Raw genomic sequence first — 23,006 nt, forward strand, 5'->3', positions numbered from 1 at the left:
TTCACAACCGACTCGGGTGCTCTTCATCTCCAAAAAGAACGACTGCAATGAACCACAACCACCACAGCTCTACTGAAAGACATTTAATTCTACGAAGCTCGTCATCATTAGTACGGTGGAGATTAAAGGAGGCGATCCAAACAAAATTACAATACAGTACAGATCATACTTCACATTTTTTGGCTATGTTTTTGTGTGTATTTTATATATATGAATAATTATCCTGGTCCAATTTTAGACAAACTAAAAAGGCACAAACGTTCCTGCTTTACAGAATTAAGGCTATCAACAGCGTGCAACTGATTGAAAGCTTTACAATGTACAGCGTTAGTTAAGAGTGGTATGGCTTCGTTATGATCGTATTGTGTGCGCGCATAAACACCTTGCTACATGGACAGATGGAGGAGGGTGTTGAGGGTTAGCTCGTCTGTACTGCAGCCATGGCGCTCATCCCTCGGCCCGGTTTGTAGAGTCCGCCTCGTCCTGCAACACAAGAATTCCGACGTGATCACAGGTTTTCGTCTTTCAAATCAGAATCATGCATGTTGAGAATCGGTAATGAATCGCATGCACAAGTCTTTAAAGTTGAAGACAGGACTCACCTGGTTAAGCAACTAAAAACAGGTCATTTTAGCAAACGGACGAGGTTTAAATCCGAGCTACAAATCCTACTTGTGTGGAAGAGAAATCCAAACGCGATCTACAGCAAGGGTGTCAAACTCTAGAGGACAGTGAAGTGATCTATAACATCAAGTTCTTGTAAACAATGCATATGAATAATCCTGTATTTAAAAAAAAAAAAAAAAAAAGTTATGAAACTAGTCCTTTTGGAAAGAGACTCCTGAATTGTGTCAGCACCTGAATTTATTGCTTTTTTTTTTTTAATTCAATTAGTACATTAGTTATAACTTGCATGACAGGATTATAATCAGATTATCAGACTGTTTGACACCCCTGCTCTACAGGATTACAGTTTTAGCATTGTGGAGTATTTCCAGAAGCCAGATGGAAAGAAAAGTGGACTAACACTGCTGGATTTAGGATCAGAACCAAAATCAGTAGCAGCATTTTAACATGACCTTTTCCCTGTACAGCAGGACGATAAACAGCGCAAAAGAGACAGGAAAGCAAAGCCGTGGAAATCTTGTTGGGACAGCTAAGGCAGACCAAAGAAAAATTATTTAAAAAAAAAAGCCAACCCACACAATCCCCCCAAAAACTGCAATCCTTTCTTTTTAATATAAAGAAAAAGTTTTATAGCCAAAGCCAGCATAATCCATGATCCTGTTTTAGGCAGGTATAAAGATTCTGGAGCACCCAAAAAAAAAAAAAAAAAAAGCACACTGGGGCAGGGGGGAAGGAAGGAAAAAAAAAAAGAAAATGAAGCAGCAGACAAAGCAGGTAATGCAACACGTCTTTATTGAAACATTCTCTCAAGGAGCAACATGAGCATACAAAGGCCAGGGCTGCAGGAATTTCTTCTAAATGAAATAAGAGGACGATGGGATTATTTCAAAACCCACTGGTGAGAACTCCAGGATAAGGAGGGTAAAAAGAAAAAGGTGGGGAAAAAAAAAAAAACCAAACAAAACCCCTCGTATGTATTGGATTAACAGTGGCGGTTAGTTTTTTGCATTTTATTTTATACAAAAAATAAATTAATGAAAATCTTAAGTTTTACATGAATATCTATTTGCTTTTAACACAACCTTACTGGGGGAGGAGGGGGAAATAAACGACAGTTTCAGCTCTGCATGTGTCTCAAAAATATCAAGGGTTACTTGATAAGCCAAAATAGAAACATACCACTGATGTCAAAGAGCGCACAAGTGCAAGAGAGGGGTGAGAGGGGAAGAGGGAAGGGAGAAAAAGAAAAAAAAAAAAAAGTGGGGAGGGCCAAGGTTAACCCATTCTCAATAAATGAATGTTCAAGGTGGCCAAAGACAACTACGTCTTCTCAAAGCGTTTTAGGATCGCATCGCTTGAGCATTACCTCGAGAGCTACCTCGAGCTCCCTGGGCAGCTCCTCTCTTGAAGCTCGGCTGATATCCTTCCTGTAGGGAAGAGGAAATGGGGGCGATGAGGAAAAGGAAAGTCAGACTGGAGTTTACACGGACTAGCAATCTAGTAACAGTGAAGTCAGATTCCAGCAGTGATTCACGTCAACTTGGATATAAAATCTGATTACAGCAAAACTCAGGGTTTATATGAACTGGATTTTTCCATGATGACCAGGATTGAGGAGTTTTAAAATCAAGTAGCAGATCATCAAAACTCATTTTCCCTTTTAGCTTTATAAAAAGCAGCACTGATTTAAAGGGGCCGGCTCACCCTTCCCGGAATCTAATTGTTTTGAAGGCACATGACCGCTACACACCAAAAACCTACAAGTTTCCCTGCTACTGACCCCTTTGAAACTCGTCTACAACTTTTGCCCTTCCTTTTTCCCTTGTGTACACTTTATGGAAGCTTTGCTCAAACCACACCATCTTTTCGTCATGGCTGCTTGCAGAACCGGTCCATTAAAAGAACTTACAACATACTTTGACAAAACATCTTCAATTTCACATTCCAGGTAAAGACCTATGGTCTCCCATGTTGCAGTATTGTTGGCTCGTATTTGAATCACATCACTCACATTGAAAGCAGCACCTGGTTCCTCAGCAGAGGATTCTGGGAAGGGTAAGCCACCCTTTTAAGACAAGCAGCTAAAGTCACTAATAAATATTTTGGAGTTTCCATGATCACAATTCTTTCCATGTACACAATCAGATCAACCATACATACATTTGCTGAATTACATAAACATGTGATCTGGGGTAGGTGTTTAAAAAAAAAAAACCCCGCACTAGTTTAAGACCACTAATTGGTTGAACAAGCAAGGGATTAGTACGATACTTGCTCTCCCATTTAGCAGGGGTCTTTGGGCTACAGTGCTTGAGAAACTCCACCCTAATTAGGCTACTACTGTACGTAATTTATGCTCTGGGAGAATCAGCGATTTCTATTAGAAATATGAATCAAACACTAACATTCATTCATGCACACAGAACATCAGTTTAATACTGTGTGTGGGGTGATGAGTGTGTACCCGTTGGTAGGTGCCACTTGAGTAATCCCGTGGAGTGCTGAACTGGGTCTGTCCATAGCCAGTGTTGGGAGTGTTGGGGAAAGGAGCACGATAGCCGTCATATCCACCTGAAACAGACCAATCACAATCCGTACTTTTTTTTTTAAATCCATCAAATCAAGTTTTATAAAATAAGGAATTAAAAAAAAAAAAACCCAGATTTAGAAAAAGGAGTGTTCAGTCATTGCTAAACCTTCAACTACATTCACATTAGACTCCACACCCCAGATCATAAAAAGGCAAAGCTCAGAGTGCTGTGAATGATCCATCTACCAGTAACGCACTCCTTTTACTGGGCACCATTACTTTTGTTCTGACTGAACAGCTGGGCAAGGTCAAGGGGAAGTGAACATCGATGGCAAAAATTCAAAATGGTCTTAGGCACTTTTGCTCATTCTAGATGTTTAGGTATTGGTCTGAACCTTCTGGAAGAAGTTGAATTTCTCTAATTGGATCACTACGAAAAAAATGAGAGCTGTTTGAATTGGGGTGTGTGTAAATATGTCGGAACTAATTTTTTCACATAAATATTGGCATTTTTGCTTCAAGTTTTTTCTTCAGTGTTTAATTCAAAATCTTATCCATTTAACTATTATTTGCATTGCCATGATCATAAAATTAGCATACAACCTTAGTTTTAGGGGTTGATCTGAAAAAAGGTGTTTTTGAATGGTCTGAATTTCACAATCTTGGGTAATCCTGATTGTTATTCCGTTACCAAAAAAACCCCATTTTTAAATTTTTTTTTGCCTAATTTTTATTTTGAAAAAGTGAAACTTTTAAAAAGAAAGCTTCTTTGGACCTATAATCAGATTCTAAGATCAGTTGTTTGATTTAAAATTTTTTTGGTTGTTTGTTCAGTGGTCCAAATCAGTTACTCCGTTACCAGGTAACGGAGTAACTGATTAAGTCACGGAGTAACATCAGCTTTTAACTTACTAAATCAATGTTTTCAATGCATTTCTTTTCGGTTTTTCCCATTTTTATGTTATAGAAATGCAGATTAGCACAATACCAGTCTTAAAACATCACAGACATGCAGTAAGATGATATCTTTATTCACCCTGGGCACTCGACAACTTCACAATCTTTGACCCTCCATGGCTTCGTGGGCTTCTTCAGTTCAACTTAGAATTTTTATTCATGTCTTCTCTACTTGCATTGGTGGCTTCATGTAATAAAAGATGCTGATAATGAAAAGGCAAGAGATAGGATGCGGACGTGGCGGGCTGCCAAAAAAGCAGAAAACAACAAAGCTAAAGCATACAGTACACCCTCAAGTCTCAATCGTGCCGTCAAGCGTACGCTTAATACCCTTCCACAATCTCCACGCAAACGAAGGAAGGTTGTTACTAAACTGACCCAGCAATTTGAAGCAGAGTATTCTGCGGAACCAGAAGCTGCCGAACCAGAACAACTCCCACCACCACCACCGGCTAATAAGATTCCAGATGAAATACGAAATCGCATACAGGAATTCTACCTTCGGTCAGACATCAGTTGGACGGCCCCAGGCAGGAAGGACAGCATAACGGTCGTTAGAGATGGCAAAAAAGTCAAAGAACAGCGCCACTGCCTCTTAATGACAATTCAGGAAGCATTTGCTCTCTATAAAGAAGAAAATCCAAATGACTCTGTCAAACTGACGAGTTTCAAATCATTTCGGCCAGATGTGGTGCTGTTCAGAAGTGATATGCCGCACAATGTTTGCGTGTGCCAATATCATGAAAACGTGAATCTTATACTCCAAGGACTCGGTCGAATAAATACCATTCCTGACAATCACAAACTTCTCCTTCGTACATTGTGCTGTGACATTGACAATGAGAACTGTATTTTTGGGAAGTGCGAAACTTGTCAGCGGAAGATAAGCACCGAGTCATTAGCAGAACTGGTTGATGATGATGAACTGTTGTCCGAGAATGCCAAATGGTTCAAGTGGATTCGTACTGATGAAGGGAAGATGGCCAAAGTGGAAGAAACAGGAACCGTAAATGATGCATTGCAGTTACTTGCCGATAAGCTCCCCGCCTTCAAGATTCACTGCTTCATCAAAAGCAAGCAGGCTGCTGAGTTCGTGCTGGCCTATTCGAACCCTCGCCCCAACCACGCCGTAATGCAGATTGACTTTAGTGAAAATGCTGCGATAATCGAGCAGGATGAGGTACAGAGTGCGCACTGGAGTCACATCCAGGTGACAATCTTCACTGCTGTCGCATGGATCATGGAAGATACCAAGTCGTACTGCATTACATCTGACACCCAGTCACACGATAAATACACTGCTGCCGTCTTCTTGAACACTTTGATTGACAACCTGCGGGCGGCAATGCCAGGTGAACTTACAGATCTAGACATTTTCTCTGATGGCGCTGGTCAGCACTTCAAGCAGAAGTACATGTTCTTGTTCATCTCAAGTTTGCTGGAATCGAAAGGCATACGCATCCATTGGCACTTCTTTGCAACATCGCACGGAAAAGGAGCCGTTGATGGTATTGGCGGAACTGTCAAAAGAACTGTTTTTAGTGGTGTGAAGAGTCGCCGTTATCACATCACCAGTGCAGAAGAATACGCATCTTGTGCCAAGGAGCTCCTGAAATCGACAACTATTCTTCATGTAAGCAGTGCTGAAATCAATGACATGAAGCCAGAGTTGGACAAACTGTGGGGTGCGGCGATCACAGTTCCCGGTACACACAACGTGCACTGTGTTCGAACAATAAGTCATGGAGTCGTGTCCGTGTCAAATTACTCCAGGCAGGTTGGGTCCACACATTGTCTCCTGCCTCAAGCTGCGATCGATACCCAAGACACTACATTCAAACCCGAGAACAACCCATCAGATGAGACTCCGATCCCAGATGAGACACCAATCGCAGATGAGACTCCGATCATCGAGTATGTGCCATCCCAGTCAGTTCCTGATCCCAGCAGCGAGGAAGAAAAAGAAGCTGCTTCGTTTGTCGTCGCTGGCAAATGGTATGCTGTCTACTGGGAGAAAACTCATTACTGGTTCATTGGACAGGCCCTGCATGAGCATAAGAAGGACAAGTCAAAATGGGTGTTCTCATTCCTCGAGCAAGTTGACGAAGAAACAAATGGTTTCAAGACAACAAATGACATTGACTCTGCTAAACTTGATCACGTTCTAGCAGAAATTGATGCTCCAGCTCCATCCTCATCCACAAGGACCAGTCTCTTAAAACTTACTGCCACTGACTTTAACTTGGTTAGGGAGATGTTTGCCAACTTCCTATAAAATGAGAACTTTTGATGAACTGTGAATATTAATTTGATACGAACTTGAATGAACTTTTGGTCCCTGTGAATGATGAACTGTGAATATGAATTAACTGTGAACCTGAATGAACTTAAAAGATAAATGAAGCCCTTTTGCTCTTTAAAACAGTTATTTGATTACTTTAATAAAGAAAATAAGATAAAACAATGCTTATTATTCATTTTAAACAAACCCTCACTCATCATAATTATTTGTTACTCCGTGACCAGGTTGCCTTGTTACTCCGTTACCACGCAAGGCTAAAAAAAAGTGTCCCTGATTCAAGAGGGGTTACAATTTCACCCTAATTTTTTGTTTGGGGATAGATAACTCAATATACTAACAGAATAAATAGCCACTTTTACATTCTTGTGCTGGAAACCGCATGTTATCCCTATCTGACTAAACATGCAAAAATCAGATGTAGTTTTCAGGTTACTCCGTTACCGGGCCTATTTTGGTGGTTTTCACCCAAAAAGTGTCAAAATCCAAAGAAAAATTTTTACCATTTAAAAGCACTAATATGGCCTATTAAAAATGTATTTAAGTCATTTTCATATCCAAATTGGTTTGAGTGTAATGGCCCAAAAACAGAAATTTTGTTACTCCGTTACCCCTTGACCTTGCCCAGCTACTCTTTTTTATACATACGTGAAAACCAACCATCAAACTCCAGGATTTAAACTGTGTACTTCTCACTAACCACACTAACTCAAAGCCAATCAGAGGAGCGATTAGCGAGTCTCGTTATACCCAAATTTACACAAACTCTGACGAGAACTTTTTTTTTTTGGACAAGTAATTGGGGAAGCCATGGCCCAACGGTGAGAGAAGTAGCTTTGGGACCAAAAGGTTGCCAGTTTGATTCCCTGGACCAGCAGGAATAGCTGAAGTGCCCTTGAGGCTCCTCTGGATAAGAGCGTCTGCTAAATGGCAGTAATCAGGGATGTGATTTTTTCGCGGAATTCCACTTTTTTCACCTCAAAACTTGGAAAAAAAAAAAATGTTTCCGATTTTTCCCTCAAATCCACATTCGTATTCTATTCGTTCCGACTTTGAAAGATGGCAGCCTCGGATTTGCATCTTTATGCCTCGATCACGGAGGCTGCCATTTTTCAACTCTTTGTTTGAAGCGAGCGCGTTCATTGGTTGTTACAGAGCGATGGGCCAATCATGTACCTCGTTTCATCTCAATGACGTAATTACATCATTGAGATGAAACGAGGTACGTGATTGGCCCATCGCTCTGTAACAACCAATGAACGCGCTTGTTAGCTGTACGTAAGCTCGCTTCAAACAGAGTTGAAAGATGGCAGCCTCCGTGATCGAGTGTAAAGATGCAAATCGAGTTAAAGAAATCGACAGAATAGTGAAAAACAAGTTCCGCTGGGAATGGTTGGAGAAAGAGGTTCCTACAGACGTTGGACATAACTGTGAGACATTTGTTCAGCGATTTCGTTCTTTGGGGAGAGGGCAGAGGTCTCTGGCTGTCAAGTTTGGGGATACTGGGACCTCCCCTGCCCGAGCTACGAGCGTCCAAAGTTGGGATAGAAACGAAACCTAAGCGGAGCGCCGCGGCTCGCTTTGGGGCGAATTACGTCCCAAGGCTAGCGGGCCCTGCTCACGCTGGTTCTTTGGGGGGGGTGAGTGAGTGAGTGTGTCAGAGTTGCATGCTGACTGTTAAATTGGCTTGAATTTGTTAATCATGACAAGTTTTTTCTTGTGTGTTTTGCTTGCCATTTTAGTACAATTTTTAAGTCAGAAAAACCCAGGAGCTTCGGGGCGGCTTCCCCCCTTGTCCCCCCCACCAGGGCGCTGCCCTGGACCAGCTGGGGGCCTGTGGCCCCCAGACCCCCGCCTAAAATTTTCAGATAATTTCACCAGCCCCAAATCACATCCTTGAGTAATGTAATTGAGAGAACGAACCTCTGAAGCCGTTGGATGGTCCGCGGTATCCGTTCATGGCCCCTCTGGCGTTGCGGGGACCTCCACGTGGCACAGCTCGGCTGCTGTAGAACGACTGAGGCTGGCGTACGAACCCTGCGTTCTGCCCTGATGGCTGCTGGCTCATCGACTGGTGGCCCCCAGGGGAAGGAATCCCTTGGTCTTGAGAGTGGAACGCTCCGACGACTAAAAAGGACAAAATGGACATTTTACAGCAAGTCCGGCTCTCCGGCCGTGTGAAAGCAGCGATTATGAAAACTGAGAGGTGACATCATACATTAGTTCTGTATGTTCTCCACAGCACTACATAAAGATTTTATTCTTCTCTTATTAAAATCAAGAGTTCCACAACTGAAAGTGTCCTCCAGTGAAAAATTTCTGACTGGGACACGTACCTGACTGGAGAGGTTCCTGCTGAAGCTCCTGCTGCTCCACCGAGTGTGTGGTCTGGCTGCTGAAGCTCTGGGTGTAAGTGCTCTGATACTGACTGGACATCTTCTGAGACTCTCTCTCATTCGAAGGCGGAACCGGGGCGTTCAGATTGAACACCTGACGACCAGATCGGACAAAAGAACATTAAATCATGCAGTCCTTAATAAGCATCTGTGATCCAGGAATATTTAGCACCTTCATCTAATTGAGAACAGCAAAAACTACCAACTCTTATAATGGAAGTCCAAGCAGCCCTTCTGAAGTTTAACCATTTGCGAAAAACACTTTTGTATTTGGTGCGTTCTTCAGTCAAGTGTGTTTTTACACGTAAAGGAATCTGTGAAGCAGAAGAACTAACCCTTTGAGACAGAACTATTAAAAAGCAAAAGGGTGTGGCGGTGTATGAAATTCCTAGCTGCGATGGGAATGAAGGTGCAGGTGAAAATAAAAGAAAGGATGGAGTCAGGAGAAAACGAGGGCTCGGGCGTTCTTACCGCTTGCATGGACTGGAATGGTGCGGCGTTGACGTTGATGCCACTGTGCAGGGGTTTGGACACCGACTGAAAGGCCTGGGGCTGGGATGATGGGGCAGGAGGCTGCTCAGGTGACAAGGGCATGGACACCTGGAACATGGACAAGGGAAAAGTTGAACACCGACATCTCATCCCTACAGCCGGATAAGACACATGGAGGAGCAGTAGGAAATACCTGCAGGGGGTCGATGGGGTCGGGTTGAGGCCGAGGGTCTGCGCTGTGAGGGGGCTGGTAGAGCGGTGGTGTAGAGGTGTACGCTTCAGTGGGAGGAGACACCATAGGAACCTAAACACAAGAAACAGGAGGACATTTTAGAGGCTCAGCTTTAAGGAATGCTTTCTCCCCCTCCCCCAGGACGCGTCTACTTACTTGTGTGGGCTCTGGATGTACTGGAACTGTGCTGTGTTGAGGGAGTCGGGTTTCTGTGTGAGCTGCACAAAATCAAGCACAGGATTTCAAAACAAGTCGTCTCATTGTGAACAGATCCGGTCTCGGATACACAAACAAAATGGCTGCCATGTTACAGAATGACTAATCCTTTCTGATGCAGAATCGGAAAGTCATTGCCGAGAAGGAAAAGTATGCAATCAGCACACGCATTTCGAGCCCTTGTAGGGTTTTATAGAAACTCTTCGTGACTGGAAAATATGACTCAATTGTCCAGCTGCGTTTTGGATGAATATGCAAATTTCCATCTTTACCTGGAGCACAGACCATCTGTGCAGACTTCATAGGCTGAGCGGATACGATGGCAGGATCCAGAGGCTGTCCGTCAAACTCCAGCATGGAGTCCTGCCCAAAATAAAATAAAACGGAGGAGGGAATTAGATTTAGAATGCACATGGAGGAATAACTTGCCTGTTTATCTCCACGTGACAAGCTGCTGACCTGCATGAAGTTGTAGGTGCCCTGCATCTGTGCCATGAGATCCTGCACGGCCTGCTTCCTGACCAGCGGGTCAGCCGAGGAGGGAGGGAGTACAGGGGCGAGCGAGTGGGTTTCCGAGCTCACAAGTGCTGGGCTCATTGATGGAGGCTGTTGAGGCTGAGGAGGCTGCTGCTGCTGCTGCTGGAGGGAGTTTACGATCTGTACAGAAAGACGAGGCACACGCTGAAAGAAGTGATCAAACGACCAGTCTGTTACACGCTTGGCCTGAATATGAGAGCATGGGTGGATTCTGGGGTGAGGCTCATAATCTCAAAGACCTGCTTGAAGATGGGTATAGAATTATGGATGCCATCCACATCACTTGTGCATGCAGGTCTGCACAAGATGCATTTCACTGTGTCCAAAACCTTGCAAATAAGTTCAAGACTTTTGGCTCCCCCCCTCCCCAACATTCTCAGCACAAGCACTTGCACCACAGAGACGTTAATTACATCACTCCAGTCATGTCAAAGCATGGTTTTGTTGTGTTTGACCAACAGTGAAACACTTCATTTTCTTCTATTGTGCTTTCCAGCTTCTGCAATGAAGGACACTCGGCGCTGATTAGTGACATCACAAAACCTTGATTAGTGAGGAGTACATTATCTTTATTTGGGTTGGGCATCATTTGCGTTTTATTAATTCCAATTCTGCATTTCAATTCCAAAATAGTGAAAGTTGCATTTAAAAAAAAAAAAATCCCAGTTCATTCTTTTAAGCATTAAAGTGCTGATGACACGAACATGACTCTATGCAATTTCTTAAATAAACTATACAACATGACAAACATGTTAGATTTCTGTTATAATTACGTGAAAAGAAGCTGTTGTTACGCGAATATCCACTTTTAATTGCACAGCGCAAGAAAACTGGGTCCGTGGCTTGCGGCCCGTCAGTGGAAGAACACGCTGCGGTTCACTGGCTGTTCTACTCAATGGAAATGGTGCATGAAAACGCCGGTGAACTCTAGTGCTAGCTCTTCCTCTTCTGGGAGTCTAGAATTGTGTTGATCTCTTCCGAATAGAATCTATGATAGCCTACCCTCTTTACCCTTTGCCTCTCGTTGCTAGGCGGCAGTTACATGAAAGCCGCAAGCTTTCACAAGCAAATACATGACTGATATCACGCCGACTTTATGATTACATTTATGATTATCATGTAGAATCTATAGCTCTACGTACCTTTATCTTATGTCGTTTCACAACACGTGTTCTGACAGGAGGACTGTCTTTGGATCCGGCATAGCTACTAGTAGACCCCCTCCGGAATACTGGCAGTGTTGCCAGATTGGGAGGTTTCCCGCCCAGTTGGGCAGCTTCAAGTGCATTTTGGACATATTTTGGGTTGGAAAACTTCAGCAGTATCTGGCAACAGATACTGCTGACGTTTTCCAGCCCAAAATATGTTCAAAACCCACCAAAATGCACTTGAAACCACCCAACTGGGCGGGAAACCTCCCAATCTGGCAACACTGTAGGCACTGCTGATGGTAGTAACACGTTTGTGCTGAACTGAACACCCAAGAGATTCCTTTAAGCTGGGAAGGGTGTCAAAACAATCCAAATCGAAGTGTTCAGGGCACAGGACGGATGTTGGTGAGGGCTCCCACTTGTCACGAGTGCGCCTGACTTGCTTCACCCACTTTGCATGCAGCTCGGGATCTCTGGGAAACTTGAATAAACTTACCCCATCCTTGTGGGTTTTGGAGCAAAAGCCAGCAACACAACTCGAAGACATAACTCATTCATATTTATATTTATATATATATATATATATATATATATATATATATATATATATATATATATATATATATATAAAAATAAAAAATAATAATGACAAACTGAACACCTGCCGCATCAACAACAAACTGTTAAGTTAGGAGGAAGGCTCTTTTGCTGACGTCATATAGCTCCTCCTCCTCCTTCATCTCCTGGGTGCTGCAGCCCCGTCAAATTTGCCCAAATAGCCGCGTTTATCATAACTTGTAAAACAGGCGCCTTCGTGAATTAATATATGGATCATCGGGAATTACTTTTTATGTTATAAAACATCGCCAAAGATGTCAAAAACGTGTCATCAGCACTTTAACTAAACATTCACAAAGTAAACAGCCATAGCTTCACACTTGTAACATGAGCCACGCATACTAGCTCGTATCTGAACAAATGGACATGCTATTGAGGTATTTCACCTGACGTCACAGGGTCACGTGACGCCCCGGTGTCCGCCATTTTGAAGGTCAAGCTAGCTAATGTCAACATCATAGCTGGTATGTTACTGTAGCAATGTTTACGTTCAGTCATTTGGATGACTTAAAACCTTTCAGTCTCAAGTTTTTCCTTTACTGTATTTACTAGTTTACTGTAATTATGATCCAGCAGCTATTTACACCGGATCCAGTGTAAATAGCTGCCGGAGCGTGCTCCAGCTTGCTCCCCCTCAAATTAAGCAGCACGCTCCTGCTTGCTCCTGGAGTGCTCCGGCCGAGGTTCCGGAGTGCGCGCCGGCTTGCTCCCCCTCAAATTAAGCAGCGCGCTGCTTAATTTGAGGGGGATCAAGCTGGAGCGCACTCCGGCAGCTATTTACACTGGATCCGGTGTAAATAGCTGCCGGATCATAATTACAGTAAACTAGTAAATCCAGTAAAGGAAAAACTTGAGACTGAAAGGTTTTAACAGTCATCCAAATGACTGAACGTAAACATTGCTACAGTAACATACCAGCTATGATGATGTTGACATTAGCTAGTGCTAACAGCTAGCTGCTAGTACACTGCTACAACACAGACACCGACCCTAATAATACAGTTCTTGGTCATTGCCTGGTAACAGCAAATTTATAACGGGCCATGTCTCAACAGACTAAGAAGTTATTTCAATGACATTTAATAACATTTTGTTTATCCTGAGGACCGAAAGTAAATGAAAATGTGAACAAACCTTAGCTGTAATAAGATGGCGACCACCGGCTCCAGGGACGACCCGCTGATGTAGGCATGTTACCCAGCCTGACAATATTTGTAGGCATCCAAACTCTTATACGCTTTCAGATCAATAGCTGTCTATGGCGATGGGTTTTTAACGACATAGGTATACAGATCACGTGGGCCGAAGTCAGGTAAAGACGAGGGCTTCGTGTACTTCCGTACGTCAGTGAACAATCCTGGTGGAAGCAGGTAAACGTCGTTCTCTAAGCCTGCTAACCTCAATTTTTGCAAATACCTCTCCCTCTGCTCGCCCTGTAAATGCCCTACGTCGCTGGGTAGTGAAGGTGTTTTCTGCATCTCACGCCTTTTTTTTTTTTTTATGTTTTTCGTTTGTCGCCTTCCTCGCATTCAAACTGATTTGAGCCGTGCCGTCCAAAATGGCAGCATCACATGACTTGGTCACGCGAGTGAAAAACCTCAATTGAACCTCTGCGTAGTCACTTATGCCCCTTTTCCACCAAAGCAGTTCCAGGGCTGGTTCGGGGCCAGTGCTTAGTTTGGAACCAGGTTTTCTGTTTCCTCTGACAAAGAACTGGCTCTGGGGCCAGAAAAAAAAAAAAAAAAAAACCGGTTCCAGGCTAGCACCAACTCTCTGCTGGGCCAGAGGAAAGAACTGCTTACGTCAGCGGGGGGCGGAGTTGTTAAGACCAACAATAATAAGACCGCGAAAGATCGCCATTTTTAAGTGACGAGAAGCAGCAGCTGTACAAATGCGAAGTCATCCATTATTATTGTAGTTGTTGCTGCTGCTTCTGTGTTGTTTTTGCTTCGATATTCGCGCCAAGGTTTATGCAAACGTAGCAACGTAACTGACATATACAACGACGTAACTGATGTGGCTTCACTTAGCACCGCGAGCTATGGAAAAGCAAACTGGTTCTCAGCTGACTCTCAAGTTGAACGAGTTGTGAACCAGCACCGGCACCGAACCAGCCCTGGAACTGATTTGGTGGAAAAGGGGTATTAGACCGGTCCTGGCAGATAGTTCTATGCATGTTCTTGTATACATGCAACCTTGGTTTACAGTAATGAAGGGATACTGCATTTAGGAAACCATAAGCAGAATTTAAAAAAAAAAAACAAAAAAAAAAAACCACGACTTCATTTTGGATTTGATCCTAAACAAGAATGATGTTTCAGTTCCCAACTGCAATCTTGATGCATGACTTGGCATTCTATTTAAATCAGTAAATTACTTTTGCTGGCTGTTCCACCTTGTGCAGGGTGTAAGAGTCAGAACAGATCCTGTAGATATAACAGAGTGACATCACCGAGTGTCGTGGTTTTAATCGTATAGTATAGCTGTAGACCTTCACTAAAGACTTAAGGATGTAATTTAGCAGGCTGCATTATATTTAACACCCCCCCCCCCCCCCAAAAAAAAAGCACTCATCCCAAGCCTAGTGCTTCTGTCCGTCCCCCCCCCGCTCAAAACTGATCAAATCTTCATATAAATCCTTTGTCTTGAAGCTGCTTGTAATTCCACATTTCTTCATTTGCATTCGAATGCCTTCTTTGCTCTGAATACTGATCAGGCATTTCAATCCCCTCTGCTAACCATCACGCTTTCCCGGCCACAATGAAACTTGAAACAGGAAGCAAAGCAGGAAGTAAAGTCAAGCTCCTCAGAGTGGTTCTCTGGAATCTGAACATTCAAAGCCTCAAACGGTTTGTGCACGCCGTTACACATATCGACTCTCGGAGCAAATCTCAAGTATGAAAATTCTCTCGTGTACAAACCAAGCTCTCACCTCAGGGCTCACGGCCCATTCTCCTCCCTGCTCCTTTTCAGTACTGGTGTTATAAGTGGCTTCTGGAATGAACTTTCGGTTTACAAACTGCAACGAAAGGGACAACGTTAGGCACCAAGAATGACAAACAAGAAATACACTAATAAATGAATAAAGTAGTGATGCCAACCTCTGTTGCTTCCACTTCAATGGACTCCGTGAATTCTTGAGTGACTGAACCTTCTGTTCAACAAAAGCAGAACCATAAACGCCAGCACCAGACCCATCATTAGTCATATGTACACAGCAATGATTCATACCTGGCTCCACCAGCTGCTCCTCACACTCCACTGACTCCGCAGGAGCAGACTGCTGCTGCTGCTGCTGTTGTTCCTCCTCCTCTTCCTCACACACTCCATTCTGGTGCGTTTGTGTCCGGTCAAAGTAGCCACTGAGCAATATCTTGTCCAAAGTCTCCTTAAGGGCCTTGTCTATAAATCAGAAAAGGGTCATGAGTGCAGAGACTCAGATTGTTGGCACGCCCAGGTCTAAGACACACTATTTCAAATAATGACCGCATTATCGAGAGGGGCAGGGGCCAATATGGACGCGAGCATTTTATACCCCATTTGGAACGTTTCGTGGCGTATTACTTGACTTCATGGTCTCTATCGAAAATCTTGCACAAATACGCAACTTCCAACATAATTATCTGGATATTCAACAGATTTCAGCATCGGATGAATTTGTTTTGACCGCCGCCATATTGAATATACACCACCCCGTTTGTAGCGTCCCAAGCGAGTAAAACCTGATCCAAGTCTTTCGCTAGGTGGTGTCTTATGGTCCATGTACGAATATTTGAAAGAGACAAGAAAACATGGATAAGAAAAAAAAATACATCTATTTTGTCATTCTTCAGCAGAAAGAGCACATTCACCTGAAAAAACTGATACCCAAGGTAATTAGTCATACTAGATTTACAACAACTGCCACTGGTGACTACTACTATAGACCTACACCAAACTGAAAACAAGTTAATAAAATAAATTATAATTTACAAGGAGATAATATAGATGTGATATATAGTGGCCTGTGGTTGAATTCCAAAATATTGCCACTGATTAAACAAATCTCAATATATTTGGTTGAAGCATTGATTTTTGTCATCTACATTGCTTCATATGGCTTCTAATACCAAAAAAAAAAACAATTGAGAAAAAAAAAAGCCCCTGGGCTGCCCCAGCTGTTCATTGGGCTCACTTCACTCACTAGGTTCGCTTCAACTGAAAGATAATCACTGGGCCCCCCATAGTAGAAATGGGCCCGTTTTTTCCCCAGGAGGGGCCCTGTGGGCCCCTTGACCTGCAAAACAATCCGAGTCTCTGTGAGTGAGCATTTTAGACCATTTATAAAAAAAAGGTAAAAAGTAGAGTCGCGAGGGTTACTCACTGCATTTCCCTATTCAAAGTAGTCTCAGCATTCTGGTTCAACATCACCAGCCACACTATTACACACTGACAACACAACAACCTGGAATCTGGAGCCATCTCCGCTCTTAGCACCCCCCCCAAAAAAAAAACCCAATTCCTGGATAAAGGACAGACATTTAAACTAAATCTTTCCAGGGAAAAATGAACCAAGTCCACTAAGTGAAACTGTCACAACTACTTTACTAGACGGTTGCAGTATAATGAAACGAGCATTCTAACAAGTTTTCAGCACTGCAGTGGCATGTTAAGGAACCACATTAGACCATTTTTCCACTGCAGGAATGTCTCAGAACTCAACTTCACCCTCTTTTCCAAAAAGCCCACACACACCATATTTCTACTTCCTGACAACCCCTTTAGTTTTTGGCATTTTCATTTGTAAAAACACTGGGTTCTGTTGCAGCCCTGTTTAATTTAATGGCCAACATTTTGCTGGCTCTCCAAGTTATTTCCATCGATATTATAAATCACTATTAAACTAAATATTCTACATTTACAGAAAGCGATCAACATGAACTGAAGGAAGGAGTGGAGCCTCCAAGGGGTCAGCACATACCAGAGAGCTCAAAACACCTGACTGTCCAATCATTAAATAGCTGCAACAAGCAATTATTAACAACCTTCTGGTGATTGTGATGGCCACCTTGGGATGAAGAGCAGGCGAAACTGAAAGTTACAAAAGATCAAATATAGCAGATGCAGATTTTCTCATATCTCTAGCCGCTTTATCCTTCTACAGGGTCGCAGGCGAGCTGGATCCTATCCCAGCTGACTACAGGCGAAAGGCGGGGTTCACCCTGGACAAGTCGCCAGGTCATCACAGGGCTGACACATAGACACAGACAACCATTCACACTCACATTCACACCTACGCTCAATTTAGAGTCACCAGTTAACCTAACCTGCATGTCTTTGGACTGTGGGGGAAACCGGAGCACCCGGAGGAAACCCACGCGGACACGGGGAGAACATGCAAACTCCACACAGAAAGGCCCTCGCCGGCCCCGGGGCTTGAACCCAGGACCTTCTTGCTGTGAGGCGACAGTGCTAACCACTACACCACCGTGCCGCCCAGATGCAGATTTTATTTCAGAAAACTTCAAGTGATTGGACTGAATTAAAAATTCAAGCAATCTCACACAGAGGATGAGCACTCACTCTTGCATACCCCACCAGGGCTCTACATTAACTTTTGAGACCGCTTGTCCTGTCGGGCAAGTTGAAAGGAAATTTACTTGTCCGAATGTGAAGTTGACTTATCCGAAGAAATTTGAGAAAAAATAAAAATAGCCACAAATAAACTTTGTAACCGAACAATCTTAATTGCATTTGTTTCCGAATTCACAACATATGCATAATAGCTATGAATCAAAAGTAATCAATAATTGATATACTGAGGCAAAAGTTCAAAAATATAGTAAAACAGACTGATTGATACCATAATTCACCAATTATTATGCTGAAGTTCAGAAGCAATATATTCCAGTAGAGTAGAAATTATGAGCATAAAATTTTAAGAACAAAACTATTCTGAGAGATCCAGAAACACGAACCGTTATATATACACACACAGATCAGTACTCTGCAGTTCAGGAACAAATATCACAAAAACTATTATCATCATAAAATTTATGACTTGAGATATCACCAATTTGGACAAGAGAAACAAATAATGCTACAAATAAAAACTGATAAAATTGACTGATTAATACTGTCAATCACTGATTATTATACACTGAAATCTAGTTATCAAATGACAAGATAATACATCTTATGAAAACCTCCACACCTCTACTGACTCAAAGAAATCATTTTGCCAGAATTACCTCAACACAAATCTATTCACTGCAGAAAAATTGGACTCCACCAATCATTAATTTATGAGAAATTGAAAAGCAGAAAATTAAAAATGTATATTTTCATTTTTAAATTATTAACTTTGAATATATCCTCCACTGATTAATTGTTGCCTAATTATTCAGTGTGGCTCCTGTATGGTATTTAATGGTCAAAAAAAAAAAATTTCAAATAATCCATAATTATATCTAAATTATAGAGCCCCATGTTTCAAATCCCTAAACTCCCATTACGAATTAGTTAATACAGCCGGTAACCTAATTAGCAGCCATTTGACAGCTTGGTATTTCATAGATAACTTTCCCCACTCCTAGCTCACTCCCTGTCAATCCGCACGCATGCAGGCGCACATTCCCCGCCACACACGCTCTGCTATATAACGAACAATTCAAAGATTTGGAAATTACCACACACTCAACGTAAATATACAGTTGAATAATGATCCCGCCAACAGAAATGTCAACAAATCCACGTGTATGACACGATTAAAACCAATCATAAACGACCGTTTACTTTTCAGCTCAAATACATGAAGCGGTATTGGCCGGTTTCGCAAGTGGAATATTGCGCATGCGCGCATCGCTCTTTCTGAATAGAAACATCCGGCGATTCATCAAAACAATATGTCGAGTCAGATGTTTCGAAAATCATGTGAATAAACTGATAAATTTGATATGTAACCCGAATATCAGCGTATTTTGGCACTTGTCCGATCGGACAAGTAACTGAGACGATGAACTTGTCTGACATTAAGTATCACTTGTCCCAGACAAGCGGACAACCGTTAATGTCGAGCCCTGCCCACTCTTATGAAGGAAGCATCGACATGACATTAAACAACGCCTCAAACTTGACACGAACATATCATTAGACCTGCGATAGACACTTTGAAGGCTGTTTAAGTACAAAAGTTGGACAATATTAGCAAGCCAGACTAAATGTGAATATTTAGTCTGGCCTCGCTCGCAGGCATTTCCGAAGGGGGTGGGAGGAACAACCCGCTGTCTTTCAAACGGTCTCTGTGCATATAGGCCAACGCTCTGACCAATCAGCGCAACAGTGACTGTGACGTAGTCAGAGCGACAGAAAGCAGTGGGGGAGGCCTTGAAATAAATAATTTTTCAAAATGCGTATTAATTAATAAACAGGTTCTAGATATTAAGAAGTTTGGAGATGATGACCACAAGTTTGGAGTCTGTACCACATACTTAACATGCACTCCCCCCCCCCCAAGTGTTTTTCAAGGGTTTGCTTAAACTGTTTGAGAGTTTTTATTTAGTGGTGTTTGGTGAAATAATTTCCCTTAAATTTAAAATAACTGGAAAATAAGAAACAATCAAAAAGTAATGTTTCAAAGCTGTTTAATTCTTCGTACTGCACAAACTAGCCCCATCCTTTTGGCTACGAGCGGAGCCAGTTGGTAGATCAGACTTTTGCCATAGCCAGTCGGCAAAACAGCGAAAACGTCCTTCTTGAAAAGGAATGAGCGGAGAGCCTCTTCCTGCTCATGTTTCAACGAAAACTCCAAGTCTAATTCTTCTAAAACTGATTCCAAAGCGGAGTCAAACTCGCGCTGTTCACTAGCCGTAGCCATCTTTCCTGTTGCGCTTTCTCCAGCGTCGCGCAGCTTTGTCGTCACTCCTGCAAAAGCCCGCCCAAAGAATCCAAACAAAAACCTTGCGTTGCGATTGGCGGGCACGATTTGATGCCCGGGGTGTTTTGTTGATATGGTGCGAGGCTAGACCCACTCGCAGGCAAAAATATTTTTGGCCGCTAGGCAGGTGGGTCTAGTTTACTAGGCTAGGACAACATGACTAAATAACAGCCTGGGAAATGAGGTCTGACCAGCAGACACTGATCGGTAATTCACATTTGTCCATCTGCATTTGAAGAGCAGAAAAGCAGATGGCCTACTTCTAAATTTTCTTCCCAATGTTACGTCAAGTGAATACATTACGTCGTAACGTATTTGGCCTGTGATTGGCTGATTGCAGATGCTCTCGATGAATGACAAGTCACCCCTCATCAGCAAGTCGGAGTGCATTCTGGCCTGAGACCACACGGCACTATCATCAGCTGGGTAGGTATACAACTAATTATTAAAAAAAAAAAAAAAAGTCACAAGGTGCACCGCAAGCACCATCAATATTTTTTATAACTTAAACACACGATGCTAATTTGGTGCAGAATCTTTCAAATCGTGTCACAACTTGACTTTCACCAGGAGCACCACACATGTTCCTCAGTCATTCCGGTTTGATAATATTTTGTAAAATAAGTAAAACAAAGACTTGAGTGAAATCTTGACAGCTCATGAGTATGAGAGTGGGACTCCTCATGGAGCTGACCCCGCCCATCCCTTCATACCCACAGGCTTTAAGAGCAGGCCTTGGACAAGACGAGACGACACTCCGCTACTGACTCAGACCAACGAGTCGAGAGGAACAGCTGGACCACAGACCTGAGCAGCGAAGGGCCTGGTGACCGATAGCCTCCGGTGACGCAATTCGATTGCATGAACCCATTTCTAATTAAAGCACTCCTTTTACAGAATAACCACAACTGCATAATTACTAGCAGTAAGTGAAATTGAATCATTTTCCATCCTATTTAAAAGGACCGTGCGAGGACTTACATGTGGTTCCTGCCACAGCTTTGTCTCTTCCTTCCATCAACTCCCACAAATGCACAGACGCCTCCTCAAACTGATCAGTCAGCCTGGAAGAGGGAAGAACAGAAACGCTGTTGTCAAACAACCCGAGTGTGTGAATTTAAATCCAGCCTGACATGAACATACACTTGCAACAAATTGTTTCTTGGCTCATCTTGAGACGATTTATAGATAGATTTGGCAACGATGGACAAAATGTCCAAGTTTAAACAGGGTCTACTGTGAAACTACTAAAACAAGCAATGTCAAGTGGAGCTGGGTGATCCGTTGACCACATATACCACAATTTGCTTTTCTACATCATATTTATAACCACATTTCCCCCTCCACCAACATGACAAACTAAATAGAACTGAATCAAAAGCAACTATCACTCAATCTTGAAAATCGTACATTTCCTCCATGTTGCTTAATCCACCTTACAGTGATATAACGACTAAATTCTATACGCAATACATTTGCACAAATGTTAATCATCCAACACTTGGACTTTCAATAAAAAAAAAATGATTGAGATGAAATCCAACAGTAATATATCCAGAGCAGGTTTATTCAATTTATAATTAATAAGCAAAAAGGGTTTATTATTTTAACATAATCACCTGATGGTGGGGTCCCTCTCAGGGCCGACCAGCTTGTAGAAGTCGTCAAGTCCCTTGAGCTCGGCTTCAGTAAGCAGAGGTCCATCGTTCCCTCGTTCCACCTGCCTCAGTTCCTGCCTCGCACCCTCCTCTCCGAGCTGGTCCAGAACGTACTGCACCTCCAGCACAGCCTTCAGGCGCCGCTGCTCGGCCTCCTCACGCTTCAGCTGCTCCCGCCGCGCCGCCTTCTTCACCGCCTTTTGGATCTGCATGAGGAAAACAAGCGCAGAGGAGAAAGGTCACACGCGGAGAGGCTTGGGTAGCAAAATAAAATAGAAGACGACCGAGAAACTACGCCAAACCTCGACATTTAAAGACGAGAAGCTCTTCAGCAGCTCCCGGGCAAAGTCCAAGTTGTGTGCCACCTCCTGAGCTTTCGACAAAGCTTCCTACAGTTTAAAATAAACGGATCAGAAATCAACACGCAAGGATTTAATACAGACATTGTGCTGCTACAAAAGTCAAAACAAGTCTTGGCAAGATAGCCGCTCACGGTCAAGGATAAATAAAACCCTGTGATTGTAGAGGTGTTTAGAACTAAAATCAATAGTTCTGAAAGCAAATTATAAACTCATGATCAGTAATGTTAGTTGGAGGCGAAGGCACTTTCATGGAGGTGTCTGCGTACATGCCCTCGCCTTGCTTGAAGATTCCAAGTCACACTCACTACCAGCTTTAATGTGAACCTCAGTGGAGATTTAGTTCTATTTCCTTCACTCCAGACCGCCAGGGCGGTGCTGAAAGCACGAGTGGAAGCATCCGCGCGTTTCGAGAACCGCATACAAAAGTTGTCATCTCATTACGCATGACGTGCCTGCCTACATAAGGCAACATCCCACGCCACTTGGCCTCTCTTTCTCGCGTTGGAATCGCATCTCTTCTATTGGAATTGTGTGCGTGTTATCAGTTAACTGTGGGAATACCTGCGACAATCTACAGTGCAGCTCGTGACTGAAGAGGACTTCAGTGGGACTCGACTCCACACGAGCTGTTTAGTCGCTAAGGTAACTTGGTTAACGTTATTTTGAGATGTATCGATAGTCACTGAATCTTGGCTGCCAAGTTTTCAGGGACGGCTATTATATCGGTCTTGTCACAAACTGTTCGGTTGCCGGCAGGTTTGTCAGTGTTGAGCGAGTTAGCGAATTGGTTGCCAATAACGTTAACATGTACTTACAACTTTACGTGAGCATCGGTTTTCTGGTTGCTAGTAAATCATTGCCTGTAGCGGTAAAGTTGCGCTCGCGAACTCGCTAGTCTTGGTTACCAGGCTAGCAAGCAGCGCTACACCTTGCTTCTTTTCTTAAAAAAAAAAAAAAATCGTGGGTGAGTAGACACCGAGATGGATTCAGTGAGGTGCTCCACTTGCCCCAACCTC

The 23,006-nt window shown here is 43.0% G+C and overlaps 1 protein-coding gene across 1 annotated transcript in view; it reads right to left on the reverse strand.

The window, feature by feature from the left end:
- Positions 1–70: 70 nt before the first annotated feature.
- The window catches only part of caprin1a (cell cycle associated protein 1a), a 28,389-nt gene continuing 5,453 nt past the window's right edge, over positions 71–23,006 (reverse strand). Inside the window, exons 4-19 of the mRNA XM_060940790.1 lie at positions 21,931–22,017; positions 21,590–21,834; positions 20,952–21,034; positions 15,287–15,457; positions 15,157–15,209; positions 14,988–15,074; positions 10,209–10,406; positions 10,022–10,112; positions 9,690–9,751; positions 9,495–9,605; positions 9,281–9,409; positions 8,750–8,903; positions 8,337–8,540; positions 3,092–3,198; positions 1,994–2,054; positions 71–483 (exon numbers count right to left, since the gene is read on the reverse strand). Coding sequence (XP_060796773.1) covers positions 419–483; positions 1,994–2,054; positions 3,092–3,198; positions 8,337–8,540; positions 8,750–8,903; positions 9,281–9,409; positions 9,495–9,605; positions 9,690–9,751; positions 10,022–10,112; positions 10,209–10,406; positions 14,988–15,074; positions 15,157–15,209; positions 15,287–15,457; positions 20,952–21,034; positions 21,590–21,834; positions 21,931–22,017 — 1,908 coding nt within the window. The 3' untranslated portion in view covers positions 71–418. The remainder of the gene's footprint in view (positions 484–1,993; positions 2,055–3,091; positions 3,199–8,336; positions 8,541–8,749; positions 8,904–9,280; positions 9,410–9,494; positions 9,606–9,689; positions 9,752–10,021; positions 10,113–10,208; positions 10,407–14,987; positions 15,075–15,156; positions 15,210–15,286; positions 15,458–20,951; positions 21,035–21,589; positions 21,835–21,930; positions 22,018–23,006) is intronic.

The sequence above is a fragment of the Neoarius graeffei genome, chromosome 15, assembly GCF_027579695.1.
Source record: "Neoarius graeffei isolate fNeoGra1 chromosome 15, fNeoGra1.pri, whole genome shotgun sequence".
NCBI classification, from domain to species: domain Eukaryota; kingdom Metazoa; phylum Chordata; class Actinopteri; order Siluriformes; family Ariidae; genus Neoarius; species Neoarius graeffei.